At 37.7% G+C, this 12,476-nt stretch overlaps 1 protein-coding gene across 2 annotated transcripts; it reads right to left on the bottom strand.

Moving 5' to 3' along the window:
- Nucleotides 1–534: 534 nt before the first annotated feature.
- On the bottom strand, nucleotides 535–10,934 carry LOC137959125 (uncharacterized). Of its 2 annotated transcripts, XM_068806438.1 has the most exons (7): nucleotides 10,730–10,934; nucleotides 10,582–10,637; nucleotides 9,607–10,490; nucleotides 9,306–9,504; nucleotides 8,893–9,075; nucleotides 8,392–8,768; nucleotides 535–1,057 (listed from the first exon to the last, which is right to left on the bottom strand). In XM_068806438.1, the coding sequence occupies exons 1-7, from the start codon at nucleotides 10,906–10,908 to the stop codon at nucleotides 917–919; spliced, it is 2,019 nt and encodes a 672-aa protein (XP_068662539.1). In that variant the 5' UTR covers nucleotides 10,909–10,934; the 3' UTR covers nucleotides 535–916. The 2 variants fall into 2 exon arrangements, with proteins under 2 accessions (XP_068662539.1, XP_068662540.1); XM_068806439.1 differs by lacking the exon at nucleotides 10,582–10,637 and having other exon boundaries at nucleotides 9,607–10,357; nucleotides 10,811–10,934.
- Nucleotides 10,935–12,476: the final 1,542 nt, after the last annotated feature.

Here is a 12,476-nt window from a genome sequence, read left to right as displayed (position 1 = left end):
TGTAAATTTAAACTGGTGCAGTAATGGAAAAGGCAAGGACTTGTATCATTTGTATTAAAAAAGAAAGTATTCAAGTCGTTATTGCGTATCCTGCTCATTTCCTTTGTAATTCACTAATTATCATAATCTGCAGCATTCAAACTTGAAGAGTGATTTAGTACACATATAATTCGATCTTGAAGCATTTTGATACAGACAACATTTCGGGTTAGTTGTCCAAATGAAAAAAAAAAAAAGACTTCTTGGGAACTTTCAAATTCACAGATTTTTAATTACAAAATGCCACTACTATGACATGTTTGCAGGCTACTAATTTTTTTCCATTAGAAGACGTAATCCATTTTGTTTGGTTTTTCCTTTCCATTGCAAAGGGATCCGGTTCAGTCGAGTTACATCTAAGCAGGCTCTGTTCAACCATATGTGGCAGTATTTATTCAAGGGAATTTTGTAAGAAATCAGGGTTCGTTTGAAAGAGCTGAAACCATATAATAGATGATCATGACTGCATGAAATAGAAACTTTGTTGTTGAGCTCCATATTTGATGTGTTCAAATTTTATAATGGAATAGAGTACTAATAGACGCCCATCTGGATGGACTGCTATCTTGTATATTGCGGCCTTGACTGCAAAAACAATTCAATTTGGCACATCTTACCTTCACACTTCAACGGTCTCCATGCTGTTTTAAAATATACTACCAAGCAAGTCTAAAAACTTCCTATCAAGTTAAAGAGAAAATAAAAATGAAAAATGAAAGAAAAGGATGATGATGCAGGGTTAGTTACTCATAGGAAATGGAAAATTCAGATGAAAATTGTTGATGGGAGGTGCAAGTACAGCATCACTCCCGTTATCAATACTATCCTAAAACTACCAATTTGCTTGGTAGTCAAGACTGACAATTTTGGGTGACAGTTAGTCTTCTGTCTCTGTGTCAAGAACTGGTAGAATGCTTAAAGCCGAGGACCCGAGATGCAGTCCTCGAACAACCCCCCCATATGACACTTTGATCCTGTAACAGAGTAGTAAAATAGCATCCCATAGTGCTGTCCTTCCCTGAAATCAATAGCCCAGGACAGTAGTCAGTGACAGCAAGTCAAAATTTTGATGCACCATATAGTAGATTGAAAGAACCATCAACATAGATACTTTTTTCTTAATAAAACAAGTGGTGCTAAGTGTCATTGCAGGTCAAAATTTTGATTAGTATACATACCTTTCTCTTCTACATTAATTACTAGATACCTTTTTCGAAGTTTTGCAATAAATCAGTCTCAACATTCTCTTTTTATATGGGTGTTTGGTTTAATAGCCATGTTGTGGATTTTTCAGTCTGATGTCACGGCTCAGAGCTGTCTAGATGTATCCTGGGGTGATACAAGCCAACATTCTCAGTTTTGTCATTTCACATTAGGTGTAATCTCCAGAGTAGGCATTATATTGTTCAGCATGTTTAGATCTACCTATAGTTCAAATTTGGTGTAATTTGAGTATGTATATTAGGAGATATAAAGGTTTAAGTGAAATGTAAGTAAATAGGGGCATATTTATAATTGTGATTTACTTAAGTGAATAAAAGAAGGTGGGGGTCATGCACGACCCCCAAGCAGAGTAATTCAGATTCATTCTCTTCCCCTTTATTCCCTCTCTACAATCTTCATATTTCTCCTTTTGATATGATATCAGACTAGTAGATCTTGGGTACAAGCCTTTATCTTCCATCTTCTTTCTTCTTTGAAGCCTACAAATTCCAAAAAGGAGGTTCTTTGAGGTTTGAACGTGAGTGGTTTCTAAAAACAAATTATTTTCTCCTTTTCTGCCAAAACCCTAAGGTTGTTGTCATCTACTACATTTAAGTGTAGTCTAATACTGAGATAGAGTCCTAGAAGGATTCTCTGACTTGAGGCAACCCCATTCTAGTGGTGCACAGCCCAATACTGGGCCTTTCTAGGTGCGTCATTCACTAGTAAGGTGACATCAGCCTTATTTTTGGTTGATTTGTGATAAGTTGATTGAAATCATATATTATGGTTGAGATCGGGTTGGATTTGGTTTATTGCGCAAGTGTGCATAGAAACCCTAATTTCTTTGAGTGGGCCCACATGTCCTGCACACCTATCTTGTGATTGAAGCTTTGTTGGTTTGATTATAATTGTTGGGTCATACTTATGACTGATTCCGGTGAGGTATATATTCCATCCAGGGAAGTAGGGAATTCTGTGAAAAAGTTACCATTGTGATAACTTTGGAAATTTTGAATGGGCAGAACTATCTTAGCTGGTCTAATTCAATGTGGATGTATTTAAAGGCCAAGCAAAAGTTGAAATATATCAAAGATGATCCCGTTGTACCTATGAATGATGACTGAAAGGCAGAAGACTGCTAGGTATGATCAGCATGGTAAACAGTGTTGATTCCACATTGAGGAATCAACTTATGAGTTATATACCAATTTTTTTAGTTAGAATCCTTGTATGCACAAGAGAACAATCTATCTCAAGTGTACGAGTTATATACCAATTTTTTTAGTCTCAAGAGAGGTAACAGACCTGTTACATAGTATTACAGTGAATATCTAGGGGTGTGGCAGAAAATAAATGTATATCATCCGCTTACTACTAAAGAAAGAGAATTAAGATGGTAGCAAAGCTAGTTGCTAATTGCCAAACCTCTTGATGGTCTGGGTACAGAATTTGGAGTGAAGGCATAATTACTTACTTCAGATGATATAACTACCTTGTCTACTACATTCAACAGAATCATGCTTGTTGAAATTATTGTTGTAACTAGAGGTGGTAAAGAAGTTAAGACTGTTTACGCTTTTGCACTTAATACTTCTAGTTTTACAGAATAATCTGGAGGTCGTGGTAGTATCAGTGGCAAAGGTAGAGATGGACTTGGACAAGGTCGAGGCCGAGGTGATGTCAAATTTGAGAGGAAATATCATCATTGTGGAGGATCCAACCACTTCTTAGACAAGAGCTAGATCTAGTTTGGTAAGCTAGCATTGTTAAGAAATAGTCCCACATAGATTAATGAGTACAAAGATCTTGAGTTTATTAGTTAGGAAGGATGTTTACTAAGTTGGCTAGTCCTTTTGGGATGGGCTTTGGACCTAACTTTATATGGTATCAGAGCAAGTACTCATATGTGGGCCTACACCTAAACTATCCACTTGCAGAACCACAAAAGAGAGCCTACACCTAAATTATCCACTTATAGAGCCACAAAAAGAGTGCCTAAACCTAAACTATCCACTTGGGCCTACACCTAAACTATCTACTTATAGAGCCACAAAAGAGGGCCTACACCTAAAATTATCCACTTGTAGAACCACAAAAGAGGGCCTACACGTGAGCGGGGGTGTTAAGGAATAGTCTCACATGGATTAATGAGTACAAAGATCTTGAATTTATTAGTTAGGAAAGAGGTTTCCTAAGTTGGCTAGTCATTTTGGGATGGGCTTTAGACCCAACTTTACATGAGCAAACTCGACCATTCAAGAGAAGAGTGAAACTCTTACTGAGGTGGTAAGCAATATTATACCAAGATCATCTGATGAAATGTTCCAACTACTACAAAAACAACAACAATTAGTACAACGGATGGCTTAGTTGTCAATTGCCTCTTCCTCAGCATCTATGGCTCAAAATTTTACTCCTACAACCATACTAGCTAGTTCAGGTACTTCTAGCCTGCATTTGTGCCCTTCATCTACCTAGGTTCTTAACTCAAGTGCTATACTGACATGTTAGGTATGTCATCTTTATTCTTTGAGTTAAAAGAGTCCTCCACCATTAAACATGTCATATTTATGGATTCATATCCGTAGTTCAAGGAATGGGTAAATTAGTTCCATCTTCCTTCATGTCACCTCAGTTAGTATTATTTTGTCCAAAGTTCCCCCTAAATCTGTTGTCCATTAGTCAACTAACAAAGTCCATGAATTATTTGGTAACATTTTATCCTTCTCATTTCATCTTCCTGGATCACAAGACAAGGAGGATGATTTATTCCGCATGTGAGAAAGGTGGATTGTACTATTTGGATAGCCACTCACAGTATTCATTACAGGTCTTGCATTCTGAATCCCCACCTTTATAGTAGCATCTACGGTTAAGTCATCCCTCACCTATGGAGTTGGTTCAACTTTTTCCTATATTTCCTTCCAGTGTTTCGTTTCAATGTGATTCATGTCAATTGGGCAAGAATCACTGGACATATTTTCCATTAAGTCAATCAAGAAGTAGTCGCTTATTTAACATTATTCATTATGATGTTTGGGGTCCTTGTTTTGTATCTCGTAATTTTGGTTATCAATACTTTCTTTCATTTGTTGATGACCTTCGTCGATGTACTTGGGATGTATCTCCTATCGGAGAAATCAGAAGCATTTGATATGTTTCAACTTTTTATAATGAAATAAAAATCAGTTTGATACCTATCTTCGTGTATTTCACACTGACAACCGTCTAGAATTTATGAATAAAACATTTGATCTATTTTGTCAAGATTAGAGGATTATACATCAACCTTCTTGTGTTTTTCCTCCACAACAGAATGAAGTAGCTAAGCGTAAGAACCATCATCTTTTGGAAGTTGCACGTACTATGATGTTACACATGAATGTCCCCAAGTCATATTGAGGTGATGTTGTTCTTACTGCTTGCTTCCTCATCTACAGGATGTCTTCCTCAATTCTTGTAGAAAAATTCCATAACAGGTGTTGATGCCCTCTAACACCTTGTTTTCATTGTCTCCTCGAGTATTTAGATGTGTTTGTTTTGCACATGTTTTTGGTCCTTCAAGGGATAAATTGTCTCCTCATGCAGTAAAATGTATTTTCTTGGGATATTTTCATACTCAAAAGGGATACAAATGCTTTAGTCCTACTAAGAAGACATTTGTTTTTGCAGATGTGACTATGACATTTTTTGAGAATTACTCCATTTTTTTCTTCACCTACCACAGATGCATCTCTATCTCCTACAAGCACAAAGATTGTTGTCCATATTTTTGTGGAGAATGTCCCTATTCCTTCGTCTGATGCCACTATAGAGAAACCACTATAAGTATATCATAGAAAGCTTCTGACTGAACATCAGACTCCAAGTCATTCTCTCACATTGGATCATGAATCCTCCTTGCCTGTTGATCCTGAGCTAAGTGATTTGTACATTTCTATTGCACTTCAGAAATGTATGCTTAAAGGTACACAATATCCACTGTTTCACTTTGTTTCCTTTGATTCGATGTTAGACCACTAGAAACAATTTGTTCTATCACTATCCTCTTGTAACATTCCTTCTTCTACGCAAGATGCTCTCTAACCTCCTTAGTGGAAGCAAACCATGGATGTTGAGATGGAGGCCCTTCTGGATAGAGGCACCTGGGTGTTATGTGACTTACTTCCTGGTGCTATAATGGTTGGAAGTCAGTGGGTGTATGCTATGAAGTATAAGGCAGATGGCTCCATAGAGAGGTACAAGGCACGGTTAGTTACCAAGGGGTACACCTTTACTCATATGCTGACCCTTTAGGAATCACCGACTCTACGTCTGCGAAGCTTCATGGTCTCCTCAATGGGCTCCGTGTCTTCAGAGATAAGTGCATAGGTCCCCTCCATATTGAAGGGGACTCAAAAGTGGCCATTGGATGGTGCGAGTGTGCATCCCCTCCCCCGTGGCGCCATTGGGACATTTTTTGGGAGATTACTGAAATTTGTTCATTTTTATCTTGTATTTTATCTCACATTCCGAGATCCACAAATTCGGCAGCCGATGCGCTTGCTAAGCATGGAGCTACCCTCCAATTGCTGGTTGTCAGGGAGATGCTCCCCTCTTTGTAATTTCTGTATTTTTTTGTTTATATACATCTTTTTCAAAAAAAAAAAAAAATGTTACCAAGGGGTACTCTCAGACATATGGTGTTGATATGCTTGAGATTTTTTCCCCAATTGCTAGATTATTAATCTCTATAGTTGTGAATCAAGGGTGGTCATTATCTCAACAAAACATTAAAATGCCTTCTTGAATGGAAACCTAAATGAAAAAGTTTATATGAATGAACCTCTTGGGTATATTACTCAAGGAGAGATGAGCAAGGTATGTAGATTCAAGAAGGCTATATATGGTCTCAAACAAAGCTCTCGGGCATGGTTTGAGAAATTCAGTCAGATAGTTATGTCTATTGGCTACTCTAGAAGTCACTGTGATCATTCCATGTTCATCGTGAAATGTCAATCTTATGATTTTGCTAGTATATGTTGATGGTATTATATTATCTTATCTGGCAATGATTGGAAAAGCACTGAAGAGGTTAAAGCAAATTTGGCCAAACAATTTCAGACCAAAGACTTGATACCCTTTTTTTTTAAATGTAAAGACTTGAGACCCTTGAAATATTATCTAGGTATTGAAGTGGCTAGAAGCAAAGCTGGTCTAGTATTGAATTAGAGGAAGTATGTCATAGACACGTTACAAGAATATGGCTTGTTGGGTGTTAAACTAGCGGAGGTTGGGTATGATCTTCAAAATGAACAAAGTGAGGAGCTTAAGGACAAGAAGTTATATCGCCGTTTAGTTGGCAAGCTCATATATCCCATAATAACTCACCTTGACATCTCCTTTACTGTTAGTGTTGTTAGCCAATTTATGGATTGCCCATGAAAAGTTCATGTGAAGGCTGCACAGAGAATATTTAGGTATTTGAAAGGATAACTTGAAAAGGGACTGTTCTTTAAATCTCAGAATCATTTAAAAATAGAAGCCTTTTAAGATGCTAATTATGTAGGGTAAAAACTTGATAGAAAGTCTACCATAGGCTACTGTGTGTTCTTGGGGTTTGGTTAGCTGGAAGGGTAAGAAGCAAAAACATTGTAGCCAAATCAAATGTTGAAGCTGATTATATAGCTATTGCTCATACGGTCAATGAGTTGATATGGGTGAGATCTGTGGTCAGAGAGTTTAACCTACTGAAGGATGAACCTATAACTATGTACTGTGACAACCAAACAGCCGTATTTATTGCAGGAAATTCGGTGTTCTATGAGAGAAGTAAGCATATTGAAGTAGATTATCACTTCATTTGAGATGCTGTAATGAAGAAGGAAGTTGTCACTCCCTGTGTTAGGTTTGGTAACCAAGTGGAAGGTATGTTTACTAAATCATTGGGTGAATGTGATTTGAATCTTTCTGTGGCAAGCTAGGACTCATGGATATATACGCTCCAACTTGAGGGGCAATGCTATAAAATCAGCTGAAGGGTAGTTTTGTCATTTTACATTAGCTGTAATCTCCAGAGTAGACATTATATTATTCAGCATGTTTAGATCTACCTATAGTTTAAATTTGGTGTAATCTGAGTGAAATGTATATTTGGAGATACAAGGGTTCAAGTGAATGTAAGTAGATAGGGGCATATTTGCAATTGTCTTTTACTTAAGTGAATAAAAGAAGATGGAGGTTGTGCATGACCCCCAAGCAGGGTTATCTAGAGACTCTTCCCTCATTCTCTTTTCCTTTCTTCTCTCTCTCAATTTCTTTCTCAACAATCTTCATGTTTCTACTTTTTTCACCATCTATATCACACTCCTCTAAAAACTTTGCTTCTTCACTGTCCACAATTTTGTTTATGAGTATACTTGATCTAATATTTCTTTTGGGAAATTCTGTACTCACCTACATCTTAACACACCATAGCCACCACTTTAACCATTCAACAAGTGTTTTAACCTACAGTTCTCTTCAAATCTGTTATGAGGCCAAAAAAGCCTCTACTTTAGAAGGCAACCTTCTAGCTGACTGCAATGATAAGTTCTTAATGTACCTCATAGTTTGAGGTCAGATGTAGGGGCTGTAATAACAGCAACAGAAATGTGTCTCAACAAACAAATCACTCTAAAAACAGCATGCACTGAAACTACAGGAGATGCTTGGTTGCAGAAAGCTGAAAAAGCATATTCTGGAGCCTCTTAATGCATGTGAAGGACAAATATTCTAAATTTATTCACTTATCAATTCAAGAACCAATTTGATGAAAGAAGTTATTTCCTATGTTGCTGCTTCTTCAGACATTAAATATACTGACAATGCCATAATTATACAGTCACCCTCTCCAAAGAAATCCAATCAATTAACTTTAACACACCAAAAGCATCCAGAGTTCTGTAAGAAATATAAACTAATACACTCCATATACAACCAAAATGGAAAGGGAAACCCAGTGGTACGGGTTAATAATTGCATACACCTGTGAGCATCACATATATTCACCTTAAAAACACCTAAGATCCAAGGGCAAAAGATCTGTTTCATGTCAACATTGGAGTGCGAATATATTCCAAATGAGATCAAATGATGAAAACAATTTGCAAGACTATTTAGTATTACCAGAAGAGAGAATTGTAGCTTTTTATCCCAGTACAGAGCAAAAACTGGAAGACTTTGCTTTCCAATAGCGAGAACACAAGCACCTGGATGAAGAATAGATGGCACACCAGATATGATAGCCACATATTTCTCGGGAAATCTTTCTTTCGGAGGCAAAATTCCAAGAAATAAGGGATTTTTGCTTGATTGGGCACTTGCATATGATGTAGAGTCCACATGCAACATCCACTTAGGATGCTCCAAGAAAGCACAGAAAAGATAGAGCAGTAGGTGAGAATCAGTGGGAAGCTCAAGGGTCCATTTCTTATTCTTTTTGTCATAAACTTCTCCATTTCCTAAATACTCATAATTCTTCAAACAGGTTCCTTCAGCGAGCTCTGTTTTGGCACAAAGAAAATCACAGTACATGAGACATATCCATGCTCCGTTTTTCCTTTTTTGCCATGAAAATTTAAACACAGTTGTTAGTACAGTGAGAATTTCAAAAAGGCAAAAATTTACCCCGGACCCTTTGCACTGTGTATTCTGCATGAACACTGCCCTGAGGTAGAAGACCTTTAACCCATTCTCCTTTCATCAACGCATTAATCCTCTGGTGTTCTGTGATGGCATCCAAGCACTCCTGTATTAGAGGAAGTAGAGGATTTTGTTGCAGGTTTTGGACAAGGGACAATGGTAGAGATGCTGCAAATAAAATCAAATCAAATAAAATAAAAAATCTAGAAAAAGTCACAAACAGTAAACAGAATATAAGGGAAACCATCAAAGCCAAACATCAAATAAGCATGACGATGATAGACACTTCACATGAAATCCTCTCCAGAACACATAAAGGCACATATAAATCAAAACATAAGTGTAGGTCTGCTGCAGAAATCCAAAATGTCGAAAATGAATGTTTACTAGTTACTTACATCCTGGCCCATCACGAGCTTGCAGTAGAGTTGCACGAAGTTGATGAAGCAGTCCATCTTCATCCAGAGTAAATGTAGGTTGCCACTCGTTGGTCCCTTCGATTGTAGAGACACCAGGAGACACATTGGAATTTGTTACATCACTTCCAATTTGATTAACTGTAATGGAGAAACCAACTTTAGCAGCAGCACGCATGACCTGAAAAAAAATCAATAAAGAGTAGGAAGTCATCCATATTGAACTTCAGTTATTTTGTTTCTTAGTAGAAAGCTCAGTTGAATGGAGCAAGTTAATCGACACCTGAAAATGACTTGTTTCGATCTTTTCAACCAGCGGATTCAACACGACAGATGAAAACCACTGCCTGAGACGATCTCGCCATTGCTCGATGTGCGGATAAATGCCAAAATTCTCAAAAGCTTGGATCGTTTGTTCCATTGACATTGGTGCAGGTAACTCTCCCTCTCCTTTCTTTGGGGGCGTAGTGAACTTTTGGGAACCTGGAGACATTCTCACCGGCTTCAATGGTGTACTCCTCGTAGTGCCTGAACTGGGGGCGGAATTAGCAGCAGAACCGGGGCTAGCGATACCAAAACTTCTAACAGTGGGGGGAGGAGTCATCTGAACTTGATTTGAAGCCACTTTAGCAGTGGATTCTGCAATCTTCTCGTCTACCTCCGCCAGGAACTCCTCCAGCATTGCCTCTGTGGTGATTTCTTTTATAGGAGTTGATCGCTGGTTCTTTGACCTAGGCACCGAGGCGGGTCGATCAAATGGCTGCGAAGGTGACGAATTGACGAGAAACAGAGAAGAGCCGGACCCGGGTGGGGATTTTGAAGGAGTGTGTGAAGCTGCCAGCTTTCCACCGCTCGTATTAAGTCTCTTCTTGTCAGTTGGAAAACGACCAGAAGCAGGGGAAGGATGATGATGAACTGGGACCAACAGCTCCGACTGAACCTTCGTAATTTTCTTCGAATTATCGGTGTCAGGGGCCCGGATTTGTTGGGACTTAAATCCTAACAGCCCTTTCTGCCGTAATGTGAGCTGGTTACTGTTTTTTGTAGGGAAATCAGAGAGTAGGGCATCGATACTTGTCTGGCGCAAGGAAATAGCTCGAATGAGAGCCCAGAGAGTCGCCAAAAACACCGCGCCAGCAATTACTTGAAGAGCCTTTGTGAGCAAATCTTTATAAAATAAAAAATAAAAATAAAAAGAAAGACGTGGTTAGCGAGGAAAGCAGAAGGGGGAACTGAGTAGACAGAGATAATAGCTTACAGCCTGCAGTTGGGGAAACATGAAAGAATCTGAAGTTGTAGCTGAAACTCTCTCCCCTAATACTCAGAAAAGATGTTTAAAATCAGGGACTCAGGATAATAGAAAAAGAGAAAATAACTAAACCCTAGCAATCCAAGCGTAGTAATACCTGGAAATGACAGCGAAGAAAGCAACAGCTGAAGCGGCGGAGACAGAGAAGATGCAGAAGAAAGTGGATTTAGAAGGATACAGGCTCTTAGCAGTGAGGGCGGCGGCGAATGCCGGGTTCTGATACACGGAGAACTTCGCGGGTTTGAACGCCGGAGGCGCCATCTTGTCTCCCTCCATTTTCCCGCTCTTCACTCCTGCATCCGACAAACCTGAAACTCGCGAATGTTTTTAGCATTGCATGGAGCACTACTACTAAACATAAATCCGGAAAAGGTCGTTTATTACTTAAATACCCTCCTAAAACATAAGAGAAGTTTTAGGAGGGTCTCCTCTCTAAAAATTACACATATTAGTACATGAAGAATTCAAACATAAATTGTGTAACTAAGGTTAGGCATACTAAGAGTAGCATCTACAAGTGCTTCTACAAAATTAGTAGGATTGCTATTTTAATGACTATTAGCGGAACAACAATTTAAATAAGAAGGCTATTTGAATAGGCTTCCCAATGCAGAAAAGGCAAAGACAACAAAGGTTGTTGTTAATTTGGACAGAGGTGTTATTCAAATAATGTGTATCAATAGAGAGTTATGCTGAGAAAATGGTTATACAAACACTGAAGATATTCGAATAGTGTGGAGAAATAGAAAATTATCCTGAGAAGACTGCTATTTGAATGGTAATGGTATTCGAATAGCAATGAGCAATTGACAATTTTGCTAAGAAGGTTGTTCTTGGATCAGAGGCAAGTGAATGGCATGATCTAACAGAAAGCTTTCTTAAGAAAAGAAGTCATCAATTAAGAGCAGTGTTGAACAATGTCAAATCAACAAAATTTCTAGAAGACAAATGGAAATTTGAGCAAGGTTGACATTGCAACAATCTTTCCCTAGCAAAAAAAAAAAAAGGGAATACATATTGACTAATCATGTTGTTCGAACATTGGCAGTCTAGAACATGACATATGGGATTTTTTAAAGCCTTGGATTTGCCTGCATAGGTTATAAAAATAAACTTATGAGTGAGCTACCATTATGATCAACAACTCAAAATAATTCTCATACTTTTAAGTAATGTTAAACGACTTTTACAAAAGGACAAAAGGTCATTTTTGGGTAAAACATAGTTGGAATTTTGTCTGTTTTAAATGATTTTAAGCCAAACTTTAATCTCACACTTGCTATAGTTTTTCGAAAGTCCTCTCAAACTCCTATTCATGAGTGTGTGGCCTCTTATTTGAAACAAGAGATTTATCTCAAGGTTTCAGTTGAGCTAATTACATTTATTCTTGAGATTTTAAAATAATTATTGTACTTAATTTTTTCTTATATAAACTAGTGTCCTCATTCTTCAACATTGATTGAATTTGTTTTGCCTACACGTTTTCCTTGAGTAGTTGATTGTTAACTTCGTTTTAGAAAACTTCATAGAAGTTTTCAAAAATCATTAATCTAATTAAGCTTTGACTAATTTTTGAGATTAAGTTTGAGCTTTTTGTCATCTTGGTAGAAGCATATAGGATTTGAAAGTATTCTTTTTTATCTTCTCACTGTAATATCAACCTATCAAGAGGCAAATTGATGTTGTATTTCTAAAACAAGGAACCCTTACTTGATAAAGCCAACCAATTAATTTGTGTGAGTTGATTGAATCTCTTTGTTGGTCTAGGTAAGTGTACTCAGTTGCTATTGACAATAAGTCCATAGAGTGGGCTAGTGTTGTAATTAAGACTTTTGTGGTCTTTT

Source organism: Aristolochia californica, unplaced genomic scaffold (assembly GCF_029961685.1).
Source record: "Aristolochia californica isolate CCGP_79_NKW_82.1479 unplaced genomic scaffold, dmAriCali1.0.hap1 SCAF_3, whole genome shotgun sequence".
In the NCBI taxonomy this organism is placed as follows: Eukaryota; Viridiplantae; Streptophyta; class Magnoliopsida; order Piperales; family Aristolochiaceae; genus Aristolochia; species Aristolochia californica.
The sequence above is the reverse complement of the archived record's forward strand: the minus strand, read 5'-3'. Positions and strand labels throughout refer to the sequence as shown.